Source organism: Pungitius pungitius, chromosome 5 (assembly GCF_949316345.1).
Source record: "Pungitius pungitius chromosome 5, fPunPun2.1, whole genome shotgun sequence".
Lineage (NCBI taxonomy): Eukaryota > Metazoa > Chordata > Actinopteri > Perciformes > Gasterosteidae > Pungitius > Pungitius pungitius.
In genome coordinates, this window is record NC_084904.1 from 2112999 (window position 1) to 2139201 (window position 26203).

The following is a 26203-nucleotide window of genomic DNA, read 5'->3' on the forward strand; positions in this document are numbered from 1 at the left end:
AGTACAGCCGTCCAATCAAAACTCGGTTTATTAATTCTCCACCCGAACCATGGAATCTTGCATAAACAACCCGGTGAGAGGGCACACAGCTACCAGGGCACACGAAATACACTCCGAATAACTTTCGGGTTAATCCTGTGAAGATGAGCAGGATTTCTGGAGTTCTGCGGCGTGCGTTTGGAATAGTACGCGAGCACGTTGGGACCGATGCTTTGGGAAATCAATATTACATAGTCCCAGAACAGAAGACATGGACAGGTAAATTAAACTTAGTTGTGTCAAGATTAGCCAGCCGTGGCTTCATTTAATTGTGATATCGACGCATGTGGAGAATTCGAAATGTTTTAAAGAAGCAGCGTTAGAAAATGTAACGTTACTTAATCCCTTTTTCCGTACCCTGGTTGTGTGCACCAGGACAAACTTTTCCTATTTTAAACCACAATGTTCGATATTACTTGCTACGCATGCCGTACTCTGATTATAAAATACGAATATTCCATGTGTGTTTTCCATTGCGCATTTGGCTGCACTCTCTTCCTGAGAACGTGTTGCTGTGGATCTGACTTTACCTTTATCCTGTTGTACGAAAGGCTCACCACTAGATGGCGCCACCGCCTCAACTGCAACATTCCCTCTAGTAGTGTTTTGATTGTGTTCGCCTGCACTGAAAGGCAGCTCACTGCAGTTTCACTCACTTTTGGGTGATGAGATCACGTTTGCTCCGCTGTCACTGCATCACAAAAAGAGGACAGAGTGCTCTGCCGCCGTCGCCGCAGGTGAAATGATCACTTGTCTGCGGTGAGGGTTTTGGAAGGAGGTCACATGTCCCCAGTGGGACCCCGGCAGTACATCGTGCTCAGGCCAAGCAGTCGAACTGTGTCATCGGGCTAATCCGTGGCGTCCTTCACACCGCCTTTGCCTGCGAGAGGGGGGGGGCCAAGGACGCACTCCACGGCGCTGTGAACTCGATATCCCGGGCTTACTGTGCGTCCTTGTGCGTCCAGTTGTCCTGTCTCTTCTCACACAGTGTCTCGCGTCCAAGATGGGACGATGGAGACGTGTCGGCCATTATAGTCACTCGCCTCGGTCTTAATTTTAAGTGTGTACGAGAAGAAGAAGAAGATGCTGATGAATTACTGGTACACCACACACACACACACACACACACACACACACACAAACAAAGTGATGCACGAGATGTGAAGCTACGGGCTGTTCTTCTTTAGTTTAACTCATTAGCAGAAACCAGGCTAATCCCACTTTCAACTGGGGCCCTACCACAGACAAATAAGCCTCATGTCACAGTTCAGATAGCACAGGCTTTTTCTGGTACCAGACACGATGCTCACTGGACCAGGTCGCTTTTTGTTTTATTGCTTTTTGTGATATTTACCAGAATGATTCAGCTCACAAACACAACACCACAGTAATCTGGGAATAACTGTATCCCACCTACACATTATTGGTATTTGTCTCCCTCTCTTGGTGCCATGTTACACAACTTGGATGAAGCCCTCCTTGGACTAGCACGGTCTGAATAGATATCAGAGCTTACGCGGCAAACACTCACCGGTACTTTTCTAAACTGTGTTTTTCCTTTTTTCTTGTTTTGCTCGAGAGTGATCCGCCTCGGGCAGGTTGCAAGCCCAGTTTAAAAAAAAAAAAAGAAGAAAAAAATCTAACTTGACTTTGTGCTTCACCTTTTCTCAGCAGTTTGGCGTGGAAACCTGCGCCCACCTCATATTTATAATTCATTACAAGGCTGCTCCTCCAGCCCTGGCTGTCAGACTATTCAAATGAGACATCACAGTAGTCCGTATTCAAGCCCGCTACGGGCTGCCGCCTTCACCGCCCCATCCCCATGACTGGCACTGTGGAGACGCTAGTTGGCCTGTAGAGAAGAAGAAGAAGAAGAAGGAAAAAAAGGTTTCCAAACATACCCACTCATAAACGCCAGACCGGCACATACACATAAACACTCGTATGCGTTAATATCAAACAAATGGACACACACACACGTTGTCCTCTTTTTCTTTTCCCCGCCACTCACCCGGTCCAGCCTTGTGGAAGTAAAGCGGATGCATTATTCAGTCCATATGTCTCGCTAAAGCGGGGCTCTTTTTGATCTTAAACTGATAAGGCCATGCGTGGGCTCGGGGCCTTAAGGCATGGACCGCAGGGCTTTCCACTGCAGCACATGAGTAGTGGTTGAAGAAGGCAAGGAGTCTCTCTCCTCCTCCACCCCCCCCCCACCCCCCTCTCAACTTCCATTCATTTGTCCATCCCCAGTGTTCAGTCAATCCCTCCCCACCTTTATCCATGCTTTGCTGCTCCCGTTTCTTACCTCTCTCTTTACTTTAGAAAACTGGGGCGTAAGCAATTCCTTGTGTGGCAAGCTGTGTGTGTGTGAGAGAGGAAAATTTAGAAGGATAAAAGCCAGCCGCCACTCGTCCCATCTCAACAACAACTCCCCACGTTACCCCCTATAGGTCGACCCCTCCTTGTGAAGCCAGTCCAGTGAAGATTTCTATTCACAACGTTGAAATAGTTCAGCTCCGCTACCCAGCAGAGCGCTTTCTATCGCCGCCCCCCCTCCCTCTCCTCAGATGCTGAAGCACACGCCTCCCACCAGAGGCACAATGTCTGTCACCGTCTTTTAGAAAAGCTCCAGCCAAAGAGGCCCGCCATGCGCCTCTGCCCCGACGGAGGGAACCACGCCTCCAGCGGCTTGTTGTCTACGGGCGGAGCAACAAGAGAGAAGCCACCGGCCACTGGTCCTTTTCTTAGGAGGCCTTTTGCCATGGCGAGTTGGACTCCGTTGAGCCCCCCCCCCCCCCCCGGCTCTGCCTCGCACCGCGTGGGGCGCCGCGTCACGCCGCCCGGATGAAAGCGAGGCGTTCTGGGGGACGGGGCCCCATTCGTCTTCAGCGGCGGGCGGGCGGGCGGGCCCCCCTCGGCCTCGGCCGCCCGCCTTCCCTCCCCTTTTTTTTTTTTTGGGGGGGGGGGGGGAAGAGAGGCGCGCTGACATTATCGGCCGCCGCAGGCACATTTGAAAATAATTGCCCGTATGATTGCTATTTTTCTTACCTCCTTTTGAGGAGCTGTAGCCTTTGTCTTGGAATCAATGGCTGCTCAATACTGGACAGGGGAAAGGCAGTTTCCTTTCACGTCCCGGTGAAAAGGATGTATTTTTAGTGCTATTCATTTTAGCGGTGTGTGTGCCATGCAGTTTTAATCTATTGGTCCTCTCTGCGCTGTGTGAGGAGAATGGAGGGGGATTCGGACGGGGCTCCACGCTGGCGCAGAGAAAAGATGCATTGACTTGTCGTCCTATCACTATCCCGCGCTCTTTGTCTATTATTTATTTGATTCCGCAGCTCTGTTCTATGAAGTGAAAAACTGAAAAGGCCTCAGTTCTGCTATTTCAGGATGGGTGACTCTGGGGATTGGAGGGGGAGGAGGAGGAGGGGGGGGGGGCGGTGTGTTGTTGTATTAGTGTGTACATCTGAGCTGTGTGTGTGTGTGTGTGTGTGTGTGTGTGTGTGTGCACGTGCACTTGTATCCGCTTTGTATTTAGTTCTTTTTCTTGTTTTGTTTTTTTTGTTAAAGGAAGACGGAGAAGAAAAAAAAAAAAGTCTGTGATTGTGTGTCTTCTCTCCACTTCATGCCCAAACACACTTAACACAACAACAGATGGCTGTGTGTCACCAGAGCGTTGATTCAAGCTGCATATTTCCATGGAAAGAGTCACAGCGGAGAGAGATGGGGGGGGGGGGGTCCAAATGGCTGTTCATCCTGCCACAAGTCATCCCCAGGGTGTGATGAAGGAAGGTCTTTGCCACCGTAGGACACCCAGTCGGTGCTCGCCATGGAGCGGCTACGTCCGGAGCCGCCGCAGTAAATCACGTTAATTGATCAGCCGCTTTGCAGTGCGCGGGGGTTTAAATGAAGGTTGTTAAATCGTTACGGGGGAAACCTAGTGGGTTTTAGCTCCTCTTGCCTGCTTGTACTTGTTTGCCAAGTGCGTGTTTGTATGTGCCTGTGGTGGAGTGGCTTAACTACTTCATTAAAAAGGCATTTGAAAAAGATAGATGGTGAAAAATGAGAAACCGGCACATTTATTCCTTTTTGGTAAGAGGAGCACAAACGGGCACGGCTCCAACATCGGTAGTGCAGGCACCTTTACAGGTCTATTGAAACGCTGCAAAGCTACACTAGGTGTGTGTGTGTGTGTGTCCGGTCTCACTCTTATTTGAATGCACTCGATCTGATGCTGTTGATGACAGCAACAGAAAGAAGACAACAATCGAGATTATGCCTTTTCTTCATTTGTTGTGGACGTGATTCACCCGTGCGTTCCTCCCCTCTCTCGCTCTCCCCCCTCTCGCTCTCTCTGGTCAGATGGCCAGCGAGATGTTTTTTTTTTTTTTGACACCTCGGGGCACCTTCTTGTCCGTCAGAAACTCATCCAGGAAGACCTGAAGGACGGACCGACCCAAAGCAGACATCTCCCGGAGCCTGCCGCTGCTCATTCAATTCCGAATATTTTAATAAAGCAGACAGGCAGGGAGAAATAAGGCTAGGAGGAGGAGGAGGAGAGATAAGGCCGGGGGAGATTCACAGGAGGGTGGGGTGTAGAAAGTGACTGACAAAGAACAAGGGGGGGATGCTGACATACGGGGTGAAATTATAGAGTGGGGGGGGAAGAATATAGAGAGCGAAAGGAGGGTGTCTGGCAGAAAGAGGGCGAAATGAGTGGGTGGGACGGGCAGGCGGGTAAAGGGGGAAGAGAGGGAAGGTGGAGGTAGGTTAATGGAGGAAGAATGTGGGTGGGGGGGGGGGTGGGGGTTGCACTGAAGGTGCAATGGAAGGAAAAGGAAGGGGGTTGGCTGGATGAGAGCGATGGAGGCGAATGGAAAGGGGTGGACAGCTCGGTGTATGGACATCACACGTATGAAGCCTCAGAGGAGGGGGAGAGGAGAGGAGAGGAGGAGGGGGGGGGGGGGGGTCCACAACGCTCCACAGCTTCACAAAGGACACTTGACTTCCTGGCTCCTGGCTCGCCATGGCCCTCTTTCTATAACCCGTTGGGCAGGAGGGAAGGGACTTCCAAGAGGATGGGTGGTCTGAAGAGGAAGGGGTTAAAGTGCCCCCCTACCACCCTCAAGTACGCCTGCGTTTAGTTAAAAGTAACACACGGGGGAAATCAAGGGCATTCTTTTCGGCGTGTCATTGCTTTTCATATGAATTATTCCGTTTTGCCGTGAACAAGCGGAATGAGGGCGGAAAAAGAACTGGGCAGCAGGAGGCCTAGTTTATCTCCTCCTTTCACCAGAACCGATGCAAACCTTTTCCCCTCTCAGCATCATCCCGCGTCACTAGGTCCAGGGGCTAATGGGTAACCATGGTTACAGGCCTCACACATTCCCTCCATGTTTTGACACGGGAAGAAGAAAGTGAGCGAGCGAGAGCTGGAGAGGGTATTGGTACCTGGTCGCCCTTGCGTCACCGATGCTCATCGGATCGCTCCGTCTTCATAAAGCTGGCCATTACCCCCCCCCCCCCCCCCCCCCCCCTCCCCTCCCCTCTCCTCTCCCATTTACAGCGCTCAGCTGGAGAGGAACAAACCTGGACTGCCCGTTGGAGTCCCACGTAGTGAGCTCATTCTGTTTTGTTCCCGTCCCCCGGATGCTGCAGATCAGAACGCGCTCCCCTGACATCTGCTTCCGCACCCAACGCCAGGCGTGCAGGAGAACACGGCGAGAGAGACGGCACAGGGCGCTTCAGAATGACAATGTGGAGGTGAAAAACCTCCCAAGTCGCCCCCAGCAGCACTCACCCGGGAGCTGACGTGTGATGTCGGTGTGTGTGTGTGTGTGTGTGTGTGTGTGCGTGTGTTGAAGCAGGTGATGGGGTTTAGCGGCTTGTGTGTTCAGGGTTCAAAGAGCAACCCCTCGCCTCGCATCACGTCTCATTCTAACCAACGGGAAGGATTGGCGTACCTGCTGTTTTGATTGGCTCCCGGGCCGGCTGCCAAGGCAACCCCCCCCCCCCCCCCCCCCCTCACCCGTCGTCTCCTCCCTTTCCCTCGCCGATCCTCTCACCCCCCCCTCCGGTTCCACAGCCGGGCTCACGGATGAGTCGAGCTCAGACAGGTGAGATGGCTCATGAATATTCATGCGGTGGGATTTCATTCCCTCTGCCGCTGGCCCCTCCCCCTCCCCAACGCAGCGCTGCGTTTGTCCTTCACGGTAAGAGGCAGCGTCCTCGCTCCCGTCCCTCAGGTTAATCTGTGTGTGTGTGTGTGTGTGTGTGTGTGTGTGTGACTGGTAAGTAGGTTTCCCCTAGTGAGTGATGAGAAGGCAGACCTGTGACAAGGGGGCCCGCTGAGATCGAGCGCCCCAAACACCTTTCACATCTGTCTCTCTCTCTCTCTCTCTCTCACTCTCTCACTCTCTCTGACTCTCTGAGGCCTGAACTGTGAAGCAGAAAGATGGCTTACACCCAATTTGCTGACTGCCTGACAGACCTTAAAGTACATACTATACAAAGCTAACATTAAGGATTATATAATTCAGTTACTCATAGACTTGATCATCTGTTGACCCTAACAGTACAAATTGTTAAATATTGTTAATGAAGTGATTTTTTTTGTTTTTGCTATTTCTAAATGTTTAGATGGAACGCAAACATTCAGCTGTATACATGTGACTTTGTCTTGTTACATTTAATGATCATAAAATATAAATAGCGTAACATGTACTTTTAATACAAAACTTGTTTTTTTTTCCTTCATTTTATATACATTTATGTTATTATTTTTGACTGTTGATCAAACACAACAAGGTATTTTAGACATGACTTACTAAGGCCAACAAAAAAAAAAAGACTAATTAATTAATAAAAGATGAATTAGTCATGGCGGTAATTGTTGCTGTTGCAGGCAGCCCCCTGAGCTCAGCATTCCCCACGCAAATAACGTGCCAGGCCCATTGTGTTATGCTACGTTAGGTCAGGACTAGGCTTTCTCCAATAACCCTATCATCCACACGTCGGGTCGTTTATGTCTTTCCTGAATCAACATTTGTTTACTAATTGTTCCATCAGCTCATGCGAGGCGATGCCATTGGGAAGAAGTGCGCTTGGAACGTGTGTGCATGTGTAGAGCAGAACATCACGTAGCCTCATGTGTTGTTCTGCAGTCGTCCCAGCCCAGAGATTACACCCCCCCCCCCCCCCGCCCCCCCCATCAGACCGACAGGCCTACGTGTATGTGGTGGGAGGATCAACCGTGTTTCATAAATATATGTACATACTGTAGTTGTTATTCAAATCCAAGGATAAAAGCCGTGGTTGGAAGGGGTTTAGTCATGCTGCAGAAGCAACAAGACAAGTGGAGCCATGTTGGACTGTGGCAGAGAGGGGGAGGGGGGGGGGGGGGTCTTTATGTGTATTAGTTAGGCATTAGCCACATTCACGCACATTGCTGGTGGGGGACTGTATCATAATTGCACCAATTCCGTCTGTCGCCACCCACGCCGACGCAAACACGGATGGGATCTGTTTTTCTAATTTGCGTACCTGTTAAACGTAGAACGTTTTGCTCTCAGTTATTTTTTGTTCTGCTTTCATGGGGGGGGAGGGACCGTGTCACAGAAGGCCTTTTCAAGGAATACATGTAAACAAATGTGAGGATCATCGGACGCGCTTGCGGATGCATTTTTTTTCTTCTTTTGTCAGACCTGAGAAGTAAAGCTGCAGAGCTGCAGCCTGTGAAGCCCTATGGTGACAATCTAGTGGGAGGCAACACAGACCCAAGCAATAGCCTAATTAGCTGACCTGATTACGATATAGGCTGAAGACCGTATGGAGCAGAGTCGCGCGTGCACACAAAGCGCAACTGCAGAGCAGCACATGTGTGGGGAAGAAGAGAAAAAATAAAAATACACAAAAACAGTTTATATGTTTACGGGGGAACGAATAAACTTTTTCCTTTTTATGAGAGCATAAGCAAACGCGGGCCTCCCGCGCGCACACTCCTGAGCGCCATCGCTCATCCATCCGCGGCTATCTGTCATGGCTGAAGTAAACATTAAGGCCATCAGTCTGCCGTGCGCGCGGAGGTGCTCGCCGCCATTTGTCCGTGTCCAGTCAGCTGCGGAGAAGCGGTGATGGAATCCTGACAGATTGTCTGTGTTTTGGAGCGTGTTGTTTCCCCCCCCCCCCCCCATGCCCCTTGCCCGTTCATTTCTCTTCCCCTAGCCATGTTTGCCATGCATCATCTCTCTCTCTCTCTCTCCTTCGAACCCCTCACTCCTTGCCTCATCATTTCTTAGAGGGATGGGGGCCGTCCGGCTGCCTGCGAAGGGAAACTGTGGAAACACTTCCATAAAGCACTGCACAAAGACAAGACCAGACTGGCCCCCTTATTCCGTCTCTTACCCCCCCCCAAACACGCACACACATACACACACACACACTGCGTCCCTACTACCAGACGTCTTCATGTCATTGTGTGCCAGCCAAACTTGCCTAATCAGCAGATTTCGACCAAAAATAATTGGCGGCGGCCTCGCTGCAAGCGAGCGTCGTGCTGTATACAGATAGGGAGAGGAGCACTTAATATTCCACGCGCCTCGCGCCTCTCCTGTTCCCTGTGATATCTGACCTCTTTTGTCTCCGGCTCGGCTTGATGTTGATTTTGGAGGGCATTGTTAGCCGGAGCGCCGCCATTGGCGGGGGCCCGTGAGTGAGGGGGGCTGTGGTTGGTTGGGTTAAAGAGGGAGGCTGATTTGCATAAAGGCTTAGCCCAGATTTGGAGCCACTCAGCGAGATCTGAGGAGAAGGGCCCGAGGGCCGCGAGGTAATCATCCACGGCCTGTCACAGTGCCGTCATCCCTCTGTGTGTTTGTGTGTCTGCGTGTCGCGTGTCTGTGTGCGAGCAGGAGACTGTGAGCATCGGGGCTGTGCCTCTTTGTGTGTTTTTTTTGCGTTTCGTGTGCATCGCTGTTGTGCATCTCTTTTTTTTTTCTAGTTTCATTTACTTTTTTTTTTCTTTTTTTTTCAGGCAGGCACATCCGTGCCAAGCGGATGGTCGAGGCAGCCAATCCTACAGAATATGAGTATATAGAGGGCAGCATACCGATGGAGTGGGACGGTAAGTCTGGACCACGGCATCACTGTCACATGCTTCCTATCACTATCACAGTGCTGCACAAATACACGCAATAACAAATTCCTGGATGCCTCTATTGGGGCCTAGTCTAATCCATTGATTTCTTTTTTTGGGGGGGGGGGGGTGGGTGTAAGTTTTATACCGTGAAATGGGGGTTAGGGAAAAGCGTATTCATGAGTTTATCAAAGATGCCTTCTGTTGGAGTTCTACAACCGTGTCATAAAACAGCGTTTCAAATTTTCTTACAACTGGATACAAACTGTTCCCTCTGTCTCAGACTGGCTTCATCCACCTTAAACCCCTCATCCTGCTTTGCCCCGTCCCTCATGCATTTTCATCAGGATGCAAATAAGAAAGGGATAAAAAAGAGGCCCAGAATCCCCCCTGCGCTAGCTGGAGGAAGAGTTGGAGAGCCTCTCTCTCTCTCGCTGGCTCCCTTTAACCTGCGCTGCTGTGCAGCCAGCTCCGCCAAAATAGAGCTCCTTAAAGAAAAGGAAAAAGCAGAGCGACGTAGTTCTGCTCAGGAGGAGAGAGAAGGACAAAGCTCCTGATGGAGAATGACTTTGAGTGTGTACTTTCAAAATCCGGAGACCAGAGGCCCCCCCCCCCCCCCCCCCCCCCCTGCCTCCACTAAAGCAGCACTGGTGCGTTGAGTTCATCCACTCTGCATGTCCTCTCCCACCCCACCCCCTCCTTTTAGGTTCGCTAAGTAAAATGAAAACAAAACCCTTCCCCCCCCCCCCCCCCCCCCCCCCCAACCAGCTTGGCTTTGCGCCGCGTTCCTCTGGTGCCCCCGAACTCCAGTGATGCTGCAGCTGCAGCCTTCACATGTGACTGCAGGTTTTGTTTGTGCAGCGTATGTTTGCGTGGGCGTTCTCACTCCTTTTTATTCTCCTTTTTTTCCTTTTCTTCTTCTCCTCCTCCTTCTCCTCCAGCTTGGATCCGAGGCAGACGGAAGGAGCCCCCCTCCGCCAAGGTACGTCTCCCCTTCAGCCTCCCCGCTGCGCTGATGGTTGGACTCTGGGGGGGAGGCGGCTGGTTACCAGGGGGGAGGGAAAGGAGCGACGGAACGGCTTTGAATTTGTTTTTATCTCTCTGTTTCAAACTGAATCTGGTAACTTTGGGGACAGGTGTTAAAATAAACAGCAGCTGAGGTGCGTCGATGGCGCGGCGGAGAGCGAAGGCAGCCTCTGAGCAAGGGGGGGGGGGGGCTCACCAACACCATGTCCTAGTTTACTTTCTCTTTTTTTCCAGCAAAAAAAGCCATTTTGTGTGTTTTTTTTACTTCTGGCAGTCTCCAAGATCGGAACGTTATTATTATTTTTTGCCCCCCCCCCTCCCCCCCTCTTACTGGGTTTATTGCTCTTTAAATGCGAGAATGCTGGAACTGATTTGGCCCAGCGAAATGTGGGTCTATAGGAAATCCCTCGGAAGGCCAGTACCCTCCAGCACTCCTTCTTCTATCTGTCGGTCTTCTCTCGCTGCCAGTGGCCCATGCCATCCCCCTGCCTCTGTTGCCAGAACATTCTCTTCCAATTTTCTGCCTTGCGTCTGCCCAATGGCTGCCACCGACAGCTGGACGGTGTTGATGTGGCCAAGGCTTCACTCCCGGCACATTACCCTGCCCCTTGTCACGCTCCCTCTCTTCCCGGTCCAAGCCGACATAAATTGATTGGATTAAATCCTGTCATTAACAGGCTGGAAAAGCAGCTCAGTATGTTTGCCTCCCTCCCCAAAGCGGGCCTTTTTGGCTGCGGCGCTCCCCTCTCTTTTCCAGTCCTTTAGTTCTGCCAGAACACAACAGCATTATGCCCAGTCCTCCTTTTGCTTTTTTTTTTTTTTTTTTTGGCCTTCTCGTGCCAGGGAGAGGCTCACATCACTGGACACTAGCTGCGGCTCAAGTGGGTAACTATTCCACTGGTGAACTACGGCATGTTCGGGCTCGGAATTCTTTCCATGGGCCGGAATGGCTGGCTGCGTCCTTTATTGCAAAAGGCCTGCTGTCGCGTTGGTTTACCGTTCCAAGCGCTAGCTTTTTGGACAGAGGTACTCTCTAGTAAATACTTCACACTCGACAGACACATTTGTTCATGGTACCGGAGGCTTTTCTGTCTCGTAACCTTTTGTGCCTTTTCAGTCGCAGGACAGTCCGGAGGGTCCGATGAGGGTTCTTGGGTTAGGGTCTCAAAATCTTCAAGAAACGGCCACCCCCAGATTTCCAACACCATATATATATATATATATATATATATATATATATATAGATTCATCAATGACAAATACAGGTCATTAGAAAGTCTGTTTACTAGGGTCTAGATAGAACCTATTTTTTCGACAGTAGACTGTATTCATTTTTAGCATCTGGTAGCAATCGGATGTTGGGAGGCTTTATCTGTAAAGTACAACTGGTTTAGTTGTGAGAGTGGACTTCAGGAGGAGGAGTCTCAGTCAGCGGCATCGAACCTGTAGCAAACACAAGTGGGTAGGACATAAATGGATGATTAATAATGCGCAAGCGTCGATTTTAGCAAAAAACGTGAATCAATGCATTTTAGTCTGTTAATCAATGCTGTGCATCGGGATCCAGGTCACGTAAAGCGATTCTCTTACGAGGAATGATTGTTATGTAGCTGGGAAGTACTGACAAAATTATTCCATGAATGTCAATAGCTTCCTTAAACTTAATAAATAATTCTAGGCCACATCATCCTTACTGGTTTTCCATCATCCCTTTGACAGGCGTGGCCATGAAAGAAAAAAAAAAGAAGAAATAATCAAATTGTATTCTATGATGTATTAAATTTAATTTGGTTGCCCACTGCAGAAGCCTTGGATACGCATGTACAGTACGCCCGCCTGTGTGTTTTTAACAGGAGCTGCTGAAGAATGAGTTGTACAGGAAGGACATCAAACTGAGGGCCAAGGAAATGGATGAGAAAGATCTGACCCTGCAGGCTAAGGAGCATGAGGAAGGTCTGGTGGCGGCTCCTGCGACGACTGTGGCGAAGGGCCACGCATCCGCCGCCAGCTTTGGCAAGCAGGAGATCAGCGAAGACCCCACCAGCACCGCAAACACCTTCCAGCCCGGCTCCTGGCTGCCCAAGAAATAGACTGACACATCCACTGAGGCCACTGTCACATGTGACACAATCCAATAGAAAAAAACCCTGCAATTAAATATTGCCCGTGTGAAATACTTTTAGTAGACAACTGAGTTCTGAAATTGCCTAATTTGGTTTGTGCTTTACCATTTCACAGTGGAAGTATTTATTACAAAGCGGTTTAATTTGCCTGTGTCACAAGATACACAATTCCATTTTTATAGTCCTGCTCTGTATATACACACATGCTCATCTCGAAGCTGACGGTGGGTGACTACAACTTTGTACTTAGTTGGTCGTACTTGCAGTGTTGACGGATTTTGCAAACTACTGTATGGTTTAATGGATATTGTAAATTTTCCAATAAATAACATAAATAGCTATTTACTCCTTGCCAGAAACCTGTAATGACAGACCTCAAGCATTTTACTAAAGATGTTGTGTAAAGCATTACTTGTTGAGGAACATGGGGGGGGGGGGGGGGGGGAAGCACATGTTTAATCCTGTGGGCATGTAGATAAGATCACTGTCACGATAAATTGAACCTTTACATCAGCTGAGTCCATGAAGATGGTGCCATGAAACCCGGCTTACATTAAATACTGTGCTAATGTTCACTGCTTGTAAATCAAAAGATTGGAAGGTGTTATTTCAGTATATTGATCCCGAGTAAGATGTTATTTCACTTGAGACCACGTTAGCCAGAGTTAATGGAGAAAGTTCAGCCGGGGTGAAAAATAACCTGAAACCGCCAGCAGCATAAACCTGTATAGTGGAGATGAAAACATGGTCTCCCAACTCAATATGATTGTCTCAATCTTCTGACTGAGCCCAAGGAGAAGTAATGTTATTTGTTTTTAATAAAACAAATCTAGAAACGAACCAATTCGCCAATGCATCTAAATTTGGAGCATACAGTTTATAAACAATTTGATATCAAAATCTGGCCTAAACAATCCTGGGTCTCTCCTTTTTAGCTTATAGTTAATAAAGTTACCACTGTAAGAAATTTGCTTTTAAAGACAACTGGCTTTTCCACATTTATAATTCTTTGAAGAGTTTTTTTTTCAGAAAGACATGGTTTCTTTATAGACCACGAGTACATAAAAGCCCAAATTCACTCTGTTCAAAACAATTAAACATAACGGGACAAATCCTTTCAATTCCAAGGAATTTAAGAATTTTTTTTTGTTAAATCTACAGAGGAAAAATAGATTCTTATCAACCATGAAAACTTTATTAAAAAGGTGTATTTGGGATATTTTGGGGGAAACTTCCAGTATGCTCATTACATCTTCAATTCAGCAGAATATGGAGGCTAACAATGGAATGCAAGGGGTTGCAACAGCTGCACAATATTATCAGTGGATTTCTGTACAATAACATACAGATGACCACTGTGCTCTTGCTGACCAAAGTCCCACCAGGACGAGCCTCCTTCGGGCAGTACCGTCTGTCTCAGCACTGTTGGGCCTACGGGGCCAGACTCCTACCCTGGATGTGAGGCGTAGTGGCCCAGTGCGGAGGGCACCGTGTCTTTATTGGCATAAGGAGGACTGTGAGCATGGTGGCGGCTCCTCTTTTACGCCCTCATTCTACCCACAGGATTTAGTCTTTCTTGGTCCTCTTGGCCTTGGCTATGTTTTCCTGACGCTTCTGCTTTTTCTTCTGCTCCCGGTCCCGTGCCTCAATCATCTTGGCCAGTTTCCAGGACAGCAGTGCACTGGCAATGAAGAGCGGTGTGAGAGCCAGTATGACAGTGGTGAGGAAGCCGTAGGGGTCTTTGGCCGCCCATTCCACGACATACTCTGCCCACGCCCGAACGTCAATCATCCTGGTCAGCAACAATGAGGCCTGATCAAACCTGTGACAGGGTACCAGGAGAGAGGTGGTAAATAACCACAGCAGGGTGATATGTAGAACAAATTAACATGTACAACAATGACCAAAAGGGTAATTGTTTTTGAGCTTCTAGTTATGCAAAAACAAAGCTATATAAAAGGTTCTCCATCACTGATCAGCCATCACTACATTTTTATCCTGGGAAATTTAGAGGAGTAAGAGATCATATACTAGATTTCCTGTCTAGAGTAGATATTTGTTTAAATGGCTCAGTTGATACTCATCTGAATGGGCTGCATGGTCATTGAGAGTACAAAGTAAGTAGGAAAATAACGTTAGTAAGATCTGTTGTGAAATAAGCGTGGTAATGTGCGAACATGTCATGTGATTGTAGTCGCTAAGACATAGCAGCTAACGTTAGCCCGGTTTGTTTAAAACAATGTTAGCTGACGCTAGCTTTAACGTTAGCTAGCGTTAATTCCCAATTAATATCACTAAGGTCAACGTGCATTACCACTTAAGACACGTTTTCACCACAAAGTCAGTGACCGGCATCACTTTCATGACAAATCAATTCATCACCAGGATTGTATAAAGCGATGGTTGTATATTATTGCTACTTGTCGAGCGCTCCGACTTACCGGTAGCTAACGGTAAATCGCTAATGACTAGCTAGCATCAACCCGAGTCGAAGCTAGTCAGTTAGCTACGCTACATTCTGAAAAAACGTTACAAACAACTTACTTTTCTGCAAACAGCCTCGTGCAAACGGGCTAATTTGACACATTGAGATGGAATAGCGTTACCAGTAGGACAAGATTGAAATGCATTAAACGCTGAGGATAAGTTTACATTTTGTAACGTTACTAACGTCAGCTCAGCTAAGTTAGCTAACCCTCCGCCCATCTAGCATACGGCCTAACCAAGAGGAGCGCGAGAGCACTGGCGCAACAACGATACATAGCAACGCGACGAAACAAACGGGTTTATGCATTTCACATTCAAGCGGTGGTGCACAAAAAGTAAATACAAAAATAACATACCAATGTGTAGAGATGTTTTTGCATCAACGCGAATAATTACCCGCTCCTCCCTGTTTCGGGAAGCGTAACCTTTGCTGACGTGATGCCGCACGTGATTGGATATGACGCGTGATCTTGAAAAATGGGAAATGTAGTCCTTTAGGGTTTAGCCGACGGATTTCACTCGAAATACACTATACAGAAATAAAGTACTATTTAATGCGGTGCTTGGCCTATACTATTGCACACTATTTCATATAGATTGGGTACCGTTACTGTGTAATAGAACACAGAGGGTAAATAAATGGAAGAAGCATGTGGTTATAACACAGTTGTTTTGACGATGTTGTTCTTTTATTCTGAAACTATTTTAGGAACATGAATACATGGAAAAATATATGCAAAAAACGGACTGTCCTGAAATCAAAGCATTTGAGATGTTTTATTTATTTTTATTTAAAATGCAAATAAGTAAAAAGAAGTCATTTGTGACTGTGAGGAATGAATGTGTTGGATTCTGATCCGTTTTCAAAGCGCATGTCACGACGCAGGGTCCGAGGGCAAGGAGGGAGGACTCAAACGCAGAGTTGAAAAATAAAAGACTTTAATTGTCAAAAACTCAAAATCAAAATCGCTCCAACCAAAAAAGGGAGGAAGGAGGAGAAAACAAAACAGACAAAAACAGGGACCTAGACTTGAAAACACAAAACAGACTTGACTTGACTTACTTGACACATGAACGCTGACATGTAATGACGCCACACCAGACAAGGAACTCACAGGGCTTAAATACACAAGGGAGGTGCAGGTGATTGAACACAGGTGGAAACGATCAAGCACGGCAGACAATCACAAGGGAAGACAGGACAAGGCAGGAAGTGAAGTTACCCAGGAACACCAGAGACATGAAAACCACAAAATAAGACAGAGCAGACCCAAACCGTGACAGAACCCCCCCCTCAAGGACCGAATTCCAGACGGTCCTAAAGGGGGGCAGAACCATGAAAATCAGACAAGGGGCGGGAGGGTGGGGACCCGACAGCTATGGTCCGGCGGCCTGCCGGGGCGGCGGCCGGGCGTGGGGTGCTCTGGGGGTCTGCCGGGTCGGCGGCCGGGCCTCAGGGTCTCGGGGGGTCTGCCGGGTCGGCGGCCGGGCCTCAGGGTCTCTGGGGGTCTGCCGGGTCGGCGGCCGGGCCTCAGGGTCTCGGGGGGTCTGCCGGGTCGGCGGCCGGGCCTCAGGGTCTCGGGGGGCGCCGAGCTGTGCGACTCCGGCGTCGTCGTGGCGTGGGGCGCCGAGCTGTGCGGCTCCGGCCTCGTCGTGGCGTGGGGAGCAGAGCTGTGCGGCTCCGGCCTCGTCGTGGCGTGGGGAGCAGAGCTGTGCGGCTCCGGCGTCGTCGTGGCGTGGGGCGCAGAGCTGTGCGGCTCCGGCGTCCTCGTGGCGTGGGGCGCAGAGCTGTGCGGCTCCGGCGTCGTCGTGGCGTGGGGCGCAGAGCTGTGCGGCTCCGGCGTCGTCGTGGCGTGGGGCGCCGAGCTGTGCGGCTCCGGCGTCGGCGTGGCCGGGGGCGCCGACCCAACCCCTGACCCCACCCCCCCTTCAAGGACCGACTTCCAGGCGGTCCCAAGAGGGTGGGAGGGAGGGGTCATGGTCGGGGGCCTTGGGGACGGGGAGGGAGGGGTCATGGTCGGGGGCCTTGGGGACGGGGCTGGAGGGGTCATGGTCGGGGGCCGTGGGGACGGGCCTGGAGGGGTCATGGTCGGGGGCCGTGGGGACGGGGCTGGAGGGGTCATGGTCGGGGGCCGTGGGGACGGGCCTGGAGGGGTCATGGTCGGGGGCCGTGGGGACGGGCCTGGAGGGGTCATGGTCGGGGGCCGTGGGGACGGGGCTGGAGACTGGAGTCTTGGGGCCGGAACGGGCGGAGACTGGAGTCTGGGGGCCGGAACGGGCGGAGACTGGAGTCTGGGGGCCGGAACGGGCGGAGACTGGAGTCTGGGGGCCGGAACGGGCGGAGACTGGAGTCTGGGGGCCGGAACGGGCGGAGACTGGAGTCTGGGGGCCGGAACGGGCGGAGACTGGAGTCTGGGGGCCGGAACGGGCGGAGACTGGAGTCTGGGGGCCGGAACGGGCGGAGACTGGAGTCTGGGGGCCGGAACGGGCGGAGACTGGAGTCTGGGGGCCGGAACGGGAGGAGGCGAGGCTCTGGGGGCCGGAACGGGAGGAGGCGAGGCTCTGGGGGCCGGAACGGGAGGAGGCGAGGCTCTGGGGGCCGGAACGGGAGGAGGCGAGGCTCTGGGGGCCGGAACGGGAGGAGGCGAGGCTCTGGGGGCCGGAACGGGAGGAGGCGAGGGTCTTGGAGCTGGGGGCGTGGGTCTTGGAGCTGGGGGCGTGGGTCTTGGAGCTGGGGGCGTGGGTCTTGGAGCTGGGGGCGTGGGTCTTGGAGCCGGTTCGGGCGGAGACGGGCGTGGTTGGCGCCGTCGCTGCCGCCGAATGCGGAGGTCCAGGGCGTGGGGGTCGTACCTGGCCTGGAGGCGGGCGGCCAGCTCCAGCACCTGTTTCCAGCGTGCGCTGAGGACTGGGGGCTGGACGCTGGCCTCCATCGGCGAGGCCCAACTTGGGTCTGGAGAGCGGCGAGGGCGGTGACCGGGGCGCTGCCTGGAGCCTTCTTTCGAGCCGGGGTTGGCGTTGCGCCGGGCAGCCAGCTGCGTGCCGTGTGGGTCCCCAAACGCCAGGCGAGTTCCCAAAAACGGGTTTCTTGGGTCAACCCCTGCTGAGTCCTTAGGTGGTGGCGTCATTCTGTCACGACGCAGGGTCCGAGGGCAAGGAGGGAGGACTCAAACGCAGAGTTGAAAAATAAAAGACTTTAATTGTCAAAAACTCAAAATCAAAATCGCTCCAACCAAAAAAGGGAGGAAGGAGGAGAAAACAAAACAGACAAAAACAGGGACCTAGACTTGAAAACACAAAACAGACTTGACTTGACTTACTTGACACATGAACGCTGACATGTAATGACGCCACACCAGACAAGGAACTCACAGGGCTTAAATACACAAGGGAGGTGCAGGTGATTGAACACAGGTGGAAACGATCAAGCACGGCAGACAATCACAAGGGAAGACAGGACAAGGCAGGAAGTGAAGTTACCCAGGAACACCAGAGACATGAAAACCACAAAATAAGACAGAGCAGACCCAAACCGTGACAGCGCACTTGTGACCGTAAGGTTGTTGGTTGAAATCCCCAGATTCTCTCTAAAAATAAAGCTCTTTTGTCTTCCAGGGTTCCCTATCTGTGTGCGTTTTTACATATTGAACATCATGCTAAACAATGACTGCCGGACGTGATCATTGGGAAATGGTGGATATACAGTAGATTAACCATACAAAACAGAATGTGGTTGGCTGTGAGACTGGACATCATATGACATGTAGGCTAGCTCTTGTAACTCATCATGTGTCATGTGTGACCAGACGGCTCTGTCTGAAGAATAGAGCAAAGGAAAAAGAAATAGATCTGTCAAACGTAGAAAAAAACCTAAAGACTCCATTGGCCCTCGGGGAAAGATGGCTAACATAACAAAAACGAACCTGCTGGCTTTGTGAACTTCCTGTGGGGAGTATTGAAACCAAATCAGGTTAGGCCACATCTGCTCTGTCCATACAGCATGGATCACTTTCAGAGCAGTTCAAAGGCCAGCCTTTTAGTCCTACTCACAGTGGAAGGAGAGGGGCAGCTGCGAACACATGCGGAGGACAAACACATTGCAAACACACTTTCTGGATTTTGCCAGCATAGTTTTGGCCAAGTTTTTATAGAAAAACCCCAAACACATCCCCAATCTGGTGGTTTTTGGTTATATGCTTATAATCATTAGCTTCTGTTAGATGTCTCACTAGGCAGGGAGAGACCAGGGGGTGGGCAAAGCAGCCGCACCCAAAACCCAATGACTATTTTTCTCCTACAGAAGTGGTCCCTTTTCATGACGCAGCTATTCAACCAGCATTAACAACAGACAGGAAGTAGGACCATAAAATGACTGCACCACAATAGTAAACCAGCTCCCAGTAGTGTGTGTCACAATGCTTCCAAGAAAATCCACATGTCTAGCCAGACAGAATTTTCCAACTTCCTTTGAATCTTTTTTTTCTTCTTCTGTTGATAGACTCCACCACTGTTAGTTAGTATAAAGCGGATGCCTTTTTAAAATGTTGATCCAAGATAATCCATGATGACATCACCAGGCTTCTTTTGCATTCATACTTATCTTGTGTAAAGCACATGTATGAGTAAAGATCAGCGGAGTGCTCCTTTAAAGTTAAGATGATCAGTGTGTGTGCTTGTTTCTCAGCCTGTGTGTGTGTGTGTGTGTGTGATTAATTGTCCATAGGCCGCTGCAGAGTCAACCTATGCCAGACAGCTGACCAAAAAAATGACCGATTGGTGCCTACAGAGGACAAGCACGGTCAGCTCCGTCTCGTTATGTCCCCTCCTCCCACGCCCTCTCGGTCTCTTGACAGCTGAGAGTCCTTTGGACTTGAGCCTCAAAAACAAACCATCGCGTTGTTCTTGAAGAAGCTTACAGCCCGCGGGCGGCGGCACAGGCTCCCGGAGGAAGAAGAAAAAGTCAGCTTTTTCTTGCCCCCCCCACCCCCTTTTGCCCCCCCTGTGGGAAACTGCGAGACCGCCCCTGGACGAAGTCCCCGCCTTCAAAAAATAAGAAGGGAACTTCAAAGGCCGTCGGCCGCCGGGGCCCCGCCCTCGCGCTCCCGAACGGCTTCACAAAGGATTTGCCGACGTTCGGGAATTCCGCCTCCAGTTCCCTTTTATAGCGCCACTCGTGCGCTGGCCGCGCTCCAGGATCCCGCCCATCCCGCTCACTCCGACAACACAAAGGACTTCACGGAACTCGCGAGCGCCGCCTCCCTAGCCCCAAATAAGGGCAGCCTCTCCATGTACGGCAAACAATCGGTGCGAGATTGCCTTTTTCTCTTCCTTATCCCGTTTATATGATCGGAGAGGAACTGCGCTTCAGGTTGGAAGCGGTGCGATCATGGCCGAGCGAGTCCAGCAGCCCCCAGCCAAGCGGCTCTGCTGCAGGCCCGGCTACAACCCGGCGTGCAGGCAGGGGCAGCGGGCTGGCGGAGTCCTGTGTGGCGGCGCGGGGTCCGCTCCGGGCGGGTCGGGGAGCGGAAAAACGCACAACCCGGAGTCGTTGCTCGACATCGCGGCGCGCCGAGTCGCGGAGAAGTGGCCGTTCCAGCGGGTGGAGGAGCGGTTCGAGAGGATCCCGGAACCCGTCCAGCGGAGGATCGTATACTGGTCTTTCCCGAGGAGCGAGAAGGAGATCTGTATGTACTCCTCTTTCAACGCCGGAGGAGAGGAAAGTGGAACTAGCGGGGACAATAATGACGAGACCCAGCTGCCTTTCCTACGGGGTGTCACTCTGCTGGAGGGTGGCTGGGTGGACAACGTATTGCAAGTCGGTGAGTGGACTGTGCCGTTACTAAAACGCAGGGGGAAGAGAGGAAAAAAACACACACACACACACACACACACACACACACACAGCCTGCCATAAACATCTGAACTCGCGCAGTGGATCGCTGCCATACTTCTGAAGGGCTCGTGTTGGCCTCGCAGCCTTGTGCGTTATAAACAATGCAGGGTATTTCCACGCCAGTCTGTATGAGAATAGCCTATTTTCAGACCAGCCCGTAATAGTAGCCCACTTCTCCCCGTTTTTTCGCCCACCGAGCCGAGGCGCATTGAATGGCCCCAGAGCCACCCCAATGGGAAGCTTAGCACTTTGTTCCTATTTTTTTTTTTTTTACGTCTTTCCAGCTTTCCGTGCCCCCACCGATGGGTACGCAGACAAAAGCCCCCTATATCTTTTCACCGCTGGCTAAATAGACGATATTTAGAAAAGGGGTGGGAGGGACGGTGATTTAAAGCCACAGTGCTTCTATTTTGTTTGCCAAACACCTTTTGTGAGACCCACTGAAGCCCTTTTCGGGGTTTCTTTTTTTCTTCTCCTCCCCAATATTCAGTCCAGGCTATATGCAGCAGATAAAGGCAAAAATACATTTTCTCCCCCCCCCCGCCTGCTGCAATATTTCTTTCGGTAAAGCTCGGGGTAAACAGAGGGGCTGTAGGCTCAGCAACCCTACCCCCCCCCCCCCCTGCCTGCCTTCATCCCTGCCTGGCTGGCTCCCTTCGCCAGAGCCACATTATTTCACTGCAATCGTCAGTGCAATAGCCTCAGCTGTCAATCCGTCTCCCCACCCTTGGAAAGGGTTCAGGATTCTAATCCCATTACCCTCCCCAGTTCATCTGAATCTTAATGCATTCTGCAAACAAGATTTTATGCATGATCCTCTTCCTCCTCCCTCCCTCCCTCCCTCCCTCCCTCCCTACCCTCGTCCTATCTTCTCTCTCCCTGCTCCCTCTCTCACTTCTTGGCTTACTATCCCCCTCCGAAGAATCCGTGTGGAGATGGCTTCAGCTCTTGTGGGCTCAGAGAATGTGCAGTGCACAATAGTAGCCATGGAGCAGGAAGACAGACAGACAGACAGACAGACGGGCAGGCAGCTCTCCCTCCCTCTCTCTGGCCTGTTTACCAGATTCCCCAGCATTAGACTCATTTATGTGCTCGCTCTCGTGTGTGTGTGTGGGGGGGGGGAGCTATGAACACTCTGCATAGGGTAGAAAAGAGCACGGCGTCAAGTGCGGAGTCCCGCGGCGTGTGTATGTGTCCGGTGGGTTTGGAGAATAGTCCCAACTAGTTTGCAAAGAGGTGAATGGGGTCATTTTCTGTGGCCGTGTATTTGTTTTTGTGTGTGTGAAATGAAAGACAGATAGAGAGAGGGAGGAGGGGGTGGGAGGATTATGCGTGGGGGTTTGATAAACACAGAGGGGGATTGTGCATGCATCTGTGCGTGCATGTGTGTGTGTGTGTGTGTGTCTGCACGGGCTGTCAGTCTCATCCTGCATGCTCGCAGAGAGAGGAGGATGACAGGCGAGTACACAGACGGCAGGAGGAGGGCATGTTATGCTGATTGCAATTTTCGCCCCAGCATTTTTCTTTTTGTGGGGGGGGGGGTTGAAGAAAATATGGCCAACGAAGAAAAAAAAAAAGATAAATAAAAGATGTAATCTACTCTGGGGGACAGGCAGCCACTGGAGGATGAGGGCTTAAAAGCAGGGCATCATGGGATGGAGGGGAGACAGGGAGGGGAGGGGCTGTATTGGCCCATCAAACACATACAGTGGGGTCTGGCCTGGGAAAAAAAAAAGTGCAGGGTGGTTGTGAGGGGTGTGTTTGTGTGCTGGCTTTGTGTGGCTTCTTGTCGGTGTGTGTGTGTGTGTGTGTGTGTGTCTCTGGCTGCTGTCAGTGGGCTGGGATTCAGCGTTGATGATGAAAGACAGTAGAGCAATGGAATAGATGCAGAGGTTATTGTGTATGGGGGGAAAGCTAATATACTTGAATGGATCTGCTGTCGCTGTATTCCTTTCCTCCCCCCTCTCCTCTCATCCACCTCCCTTTCTCCCAAGTGAGCAGCTATAAAACTCTCCATATTTACTCCCCTAAGGCCAACTACCAGCCCCCCAGTCTCCTGTGATTATTTATCTTTTTTTCAAAGACATTAATCACACGCGTCCCCCCCTCCTCCCTATCTCTTCCCATATATCAGTGCTGCACATGGAACGGATGGGGGGGGGGGGGGGGGGGGGGTGGCGTGTAAGGGGAAGAGCAATAGATCGGCTGATATCATGAAAAAGAGGGGAAGCCTGGAGGGGAAAAAGTGGGTGGAAAATGCAAAAGAGGAAAGAGGCATTGAAATGGTGATTGCAAGAGAAGGGGACGTCTGAAAGTAAAGAATGAAGCGCAGAGAATGGGAGGGAGTGAGATGGATGGCTTGTTCTGCCTCCCATGCGAGCTCATCTGTTCTGATGGCAGCCCTTGCGATAAATATTCATACACCAAAGTGTTATCCAGCGCTCCGCTGCTCCTCCCGTTGTAGCGGTGTTATAACAAAACCCAGCGCCAGCCCAGCCCCCCCCCCCCCCCCCCCCTTGCGCTCTTTCTACTGTCGAATCCGTGGTGAATTTAGCGGACCACATACCTGACCTCAACTTGCATGAAAAGCCCCTGTATGTGTGTGTTTTTGTGTGTGTGTGTGTGTGTAACAATACATTCACAACTGCAGATGGATGTAATGAAGTAAGCATGTACAGGCATGGAGAATGGGCCCCCTTTTCTTTAACCTGTCGATCAGATTTACCCCCACATCCCCCCCCCCCCCCCCCCCCCGGAGGAAAAGTTCCTGAGCCGCCTGCTCTGATCACAGCATCTGTTCCCCGGGCCCCCTTGTGCAATTTTAAACTGGGCAGCTCATCACGCTGAAAGGAAAGCTAGTATTAAGGTGCCCCATCCTCTAATTATAGAACCGTAATCCTATGGCTCTAACATGGCATGACAAAGCATGTTTGCACTTCATTACCCTCCTTCCTGTTTCAGTCCTTCAGTCTGGGTCAAGTTCATCCCCTCCTCTCTCATTCATGTGCGACATGTCCTGTGCCGCTCCTCCCCCCCCCCCCCCCCCGCCTCAGGGCCCTCGTCCCCATATTTTTAACTCCCACCGCCCATCTATCTGTCTTCGGGGCTTTGTGCCAGGAGGTAAATAAACCATAACCCCCACCACCACCACCACCACCACCTCAGTCTCACTATCCTCTTACCGTAAGCCCTGTGTCCCTATGGAGTGACATACTGATGCCTGGCATATGTCGCTCTCTGCAATGTCATTAGCGTGAGCTACATGCTACATGCCTATTTATCCTGCTCCCCTTGTTAGGCTAATTATTCACAAGAAGCTACATGTCATTTTTATCACGCACACTGCCCCAAATCTGAGCGATGAGGTTGGGAAAGGGCTGTTTTTTTTATTCTTCTAGAATGAAAGCAGATATGCATACCCTGTGGCCTATTTTGGTGTATTTTCCATGGCGAAGTTGTTGGTCTAGATAGCCTATATTATTTTGCCCTACCGCTGCTTAAAATATCACCGAATGTCCGTGGCTGTCACGCCCGTCGGAGTGTGAATGTCATCCTCCTCTGCTCCACCTATTTCAGAGATGACTATATGTGTCCGTCGTGGGCTCCTGCATAACTCGGGTTAATTTGTTCCCCATCGGGTGAATCTTAATTAGGGTTCTGCGTCGTCTACTCTCACCCTCCAGTGATGGAGGTTCCCTGCTTTTGAATATCCCAAGCGAGGCTCTCCTCCACCTTGCGTTTAGCTTTTAAAAAGTATGCTTGAAGAGCCGTATGGCATTTCCTGCGGGCTTTGCTAAAACTTAGCATTGGGGGGGAGACCAGTGGCGAATATCAGACATCATTCACAACAACACACAGCCAGAGACAACACCCTGGAAGACAAAGGGGGGGGCTGATAAAACGTTAAAGAATATTTGCACACCCGCGTGGGTTATTGTTTGGGCGACAAAAGCGCTGGGCCAAATGCCACGTAGAAATCTGCCCCCCCCCCCCCCCCTTACAAAGGTGGTGTGACACCGAGCGTGTTTGTGCAAGAACGCGCATGCATTTCTTTCCCGCTGGACCTTTTCTTTTTTTTTTTTTTTCTTTTTTTTTCTTCTTTTACAAAGAATTCACAAGGCTTTACAAACGGCCTCTCAAGGATCAACATTTCAGGCATTTCGTCCAGGAAGGTGCAGAATTTGAGATGCGAAGCGTAAATCTTGCACGAGCATGTTGCCTGCCAGACGCTTATCAGGCCGGGCCGCATTTTTGTGTTGTGTGATGCATTGTTGTTTTTGTTTGTATGTGTGTGTGTGTGTGATCTGTTTCTTCTAATGTGGGCGGAACCAATTTTCTATTTCCCCGTTCCCTGTTTTCTCGGTTAGGTGGAAATCCTTTATCTTTTTTTTTTTTTAAATGCCCCGTTGAGATTAAGCCCACGTGCCCGTCGCCAGAGACGGAAACACGTGTGCTGCACAACTGTGTGCGACCGATGCGTCGTAAAGAGGCAGGACCGGAACAGCAGGACACAGGGCTTTTAGTAAATCATTCTCCAAGGTAAACGTTTAATGTTGCTCTGAATGATAAGCTAAGGAGCGGTTCTCTTTAAAGGAACCTGGCGAGGCCCCCCCCCCCCGCGCGCCTTTTTAAAGTCAGTTGGTCAGGTGCCGTTTGTGGACCTTCGCTCTGAGGGCAGAGCGTTGAAGGAGCGGTGATCCTGTATCCGGGGGCCCTCAGGTCCACCCACAGCCACGTGACTATCCCTGGGCTCGTATCGTCATGGAAACATGGCTGAGCCCAGAGCTAGTGTAAACAAATGGCTGTCCAAGAGGGAGGAGAGAGAGAGAGAGAGAGAGAGAGAGAGAGAGAGAGAGAGAGAGAGGCAGCAACCGCATCCATGTGAAGAGACATTGAGTCTTTGGGGAAAGTGCTCTCACTGACTGTGTGCATCCGAGAAGCAGATCCCAGGCCTTTGTCCCATTATGTTGGCTGAATGGGAGAAAAAGACAGGATACATTCCTGCTCTGGCTTACAAGAAATACGCCAGCCCTCCCTGGAGTGTTTCTTGGTGCGAGTGCGTGCACGTGAACTGTGTTGACGTGATCATTTCTATCACTGTACTCCCGACTAATGAGGCTCAGCATTTGATTACTTACAGACAGACAGTTTTCAGTCTGCCTTTGCAGATTGAATCCACAAAGCCAGCCCTGATGTTGTGGTACTGTGCCTGTTGAGTAATAGGATGACCCTTGGTATTTTGGCTTTGCTCTGTCCTGTTCCCACCATGTCAGAAGTTTCCAGAAGGTCCCCGACCTTTGACACACGCCCCGGCTCCAAACGGTAACCTACCGACAGCCCAAGATATGGCCCTAGAAAGACGATGCCCGCCACAGACCATGACCTCCTCCAGCCAGTCGTGTTCCATCTCCTGCACCCAGCCATAACTGGTCGCCCGCTATTTTCCGGGACTGGGGCCCAAGAGGTACCGTCGGACAGGCCCTTCTGCCGTGTCGGCTTTTATTTTCC

The 26203-nt window shown here is 50.8% G+C and overlaps 3 protein-coding genes across 4 annotated transcripts in view; 2 read left to right on the plus strand and 1 right to left on the minus strand.

The window, feature by feature from the left end:
* The first annotated feature begins 35 nt into the window (after positions 1-35).
* ndufaf2 (NADH:ubiquinone oxidoreductase complex assembly factor 2) lies at positions 36-12663 on the plus strand. Its single transcript, XM_037481899.2, has 4 exons — positions 36-258; positions 9068-9157; positions 10111-10151; positions 12049-12663. Exons 1-4 carry the CDS (start codon positions 144-146, stop codon positions 12283-12285), a joined length of 483 nt encoding a protein of 160 aa, XP_037337796.2. The 5' UTR covers positions 36-143; the 3' UTR covers positions 12286-12663.
* Positions 12664-12750: 87 nt separating this feature from the next.
* smim15 (small integral membrane protein 15) lies at positions 12751-15279 on the minus strand. Of its 2 annotated transcripts, none has more exons than XM_037481900.2 (2): positions 15162-15279; positions 12751-14140 (listed from the first exon to the last, which is right to left on the minus strand). In XM_037481900.2, the coding sequence occupies exon 2, from the start codon at positions 14107-14109 to the stop codon at positions 13885-13887; it is 225 nt and encodes a 74-aa protein (XP_037337797.1). In that variant the 5' UTR covers positions 14110-14140; positions 15162-15279; the 3' UTR covers positions 12751-13884. The 2 variants fall into 2 exon arrangements, with proteins under 2 accessions (XP_037337797.1, XP_037337798.1); XM_037481901.2 differs by lacking the exon at positions 15162-15279 and adding an exon at positions 14863-15110.
* A 4909-nt stretch (positions 15280-20188) lies between these two features.
* Positions 20189-26203, plus strand: part of LOC119225058 (zinc finger SWIM domain-containing protein 6-like) — a 21510-nt gene continuing 15495 nt past the window's right edge. Inside the window, exon 1 of the mRNA XM_062562163.1 lies at positions 20189-20621. Within this exon, the coding sequence (XP_062418147.1) occupies positions 20189-20621 (433 nt within the window). The remainder of the gene's footprint in view (positions 20622-26203) is intronic.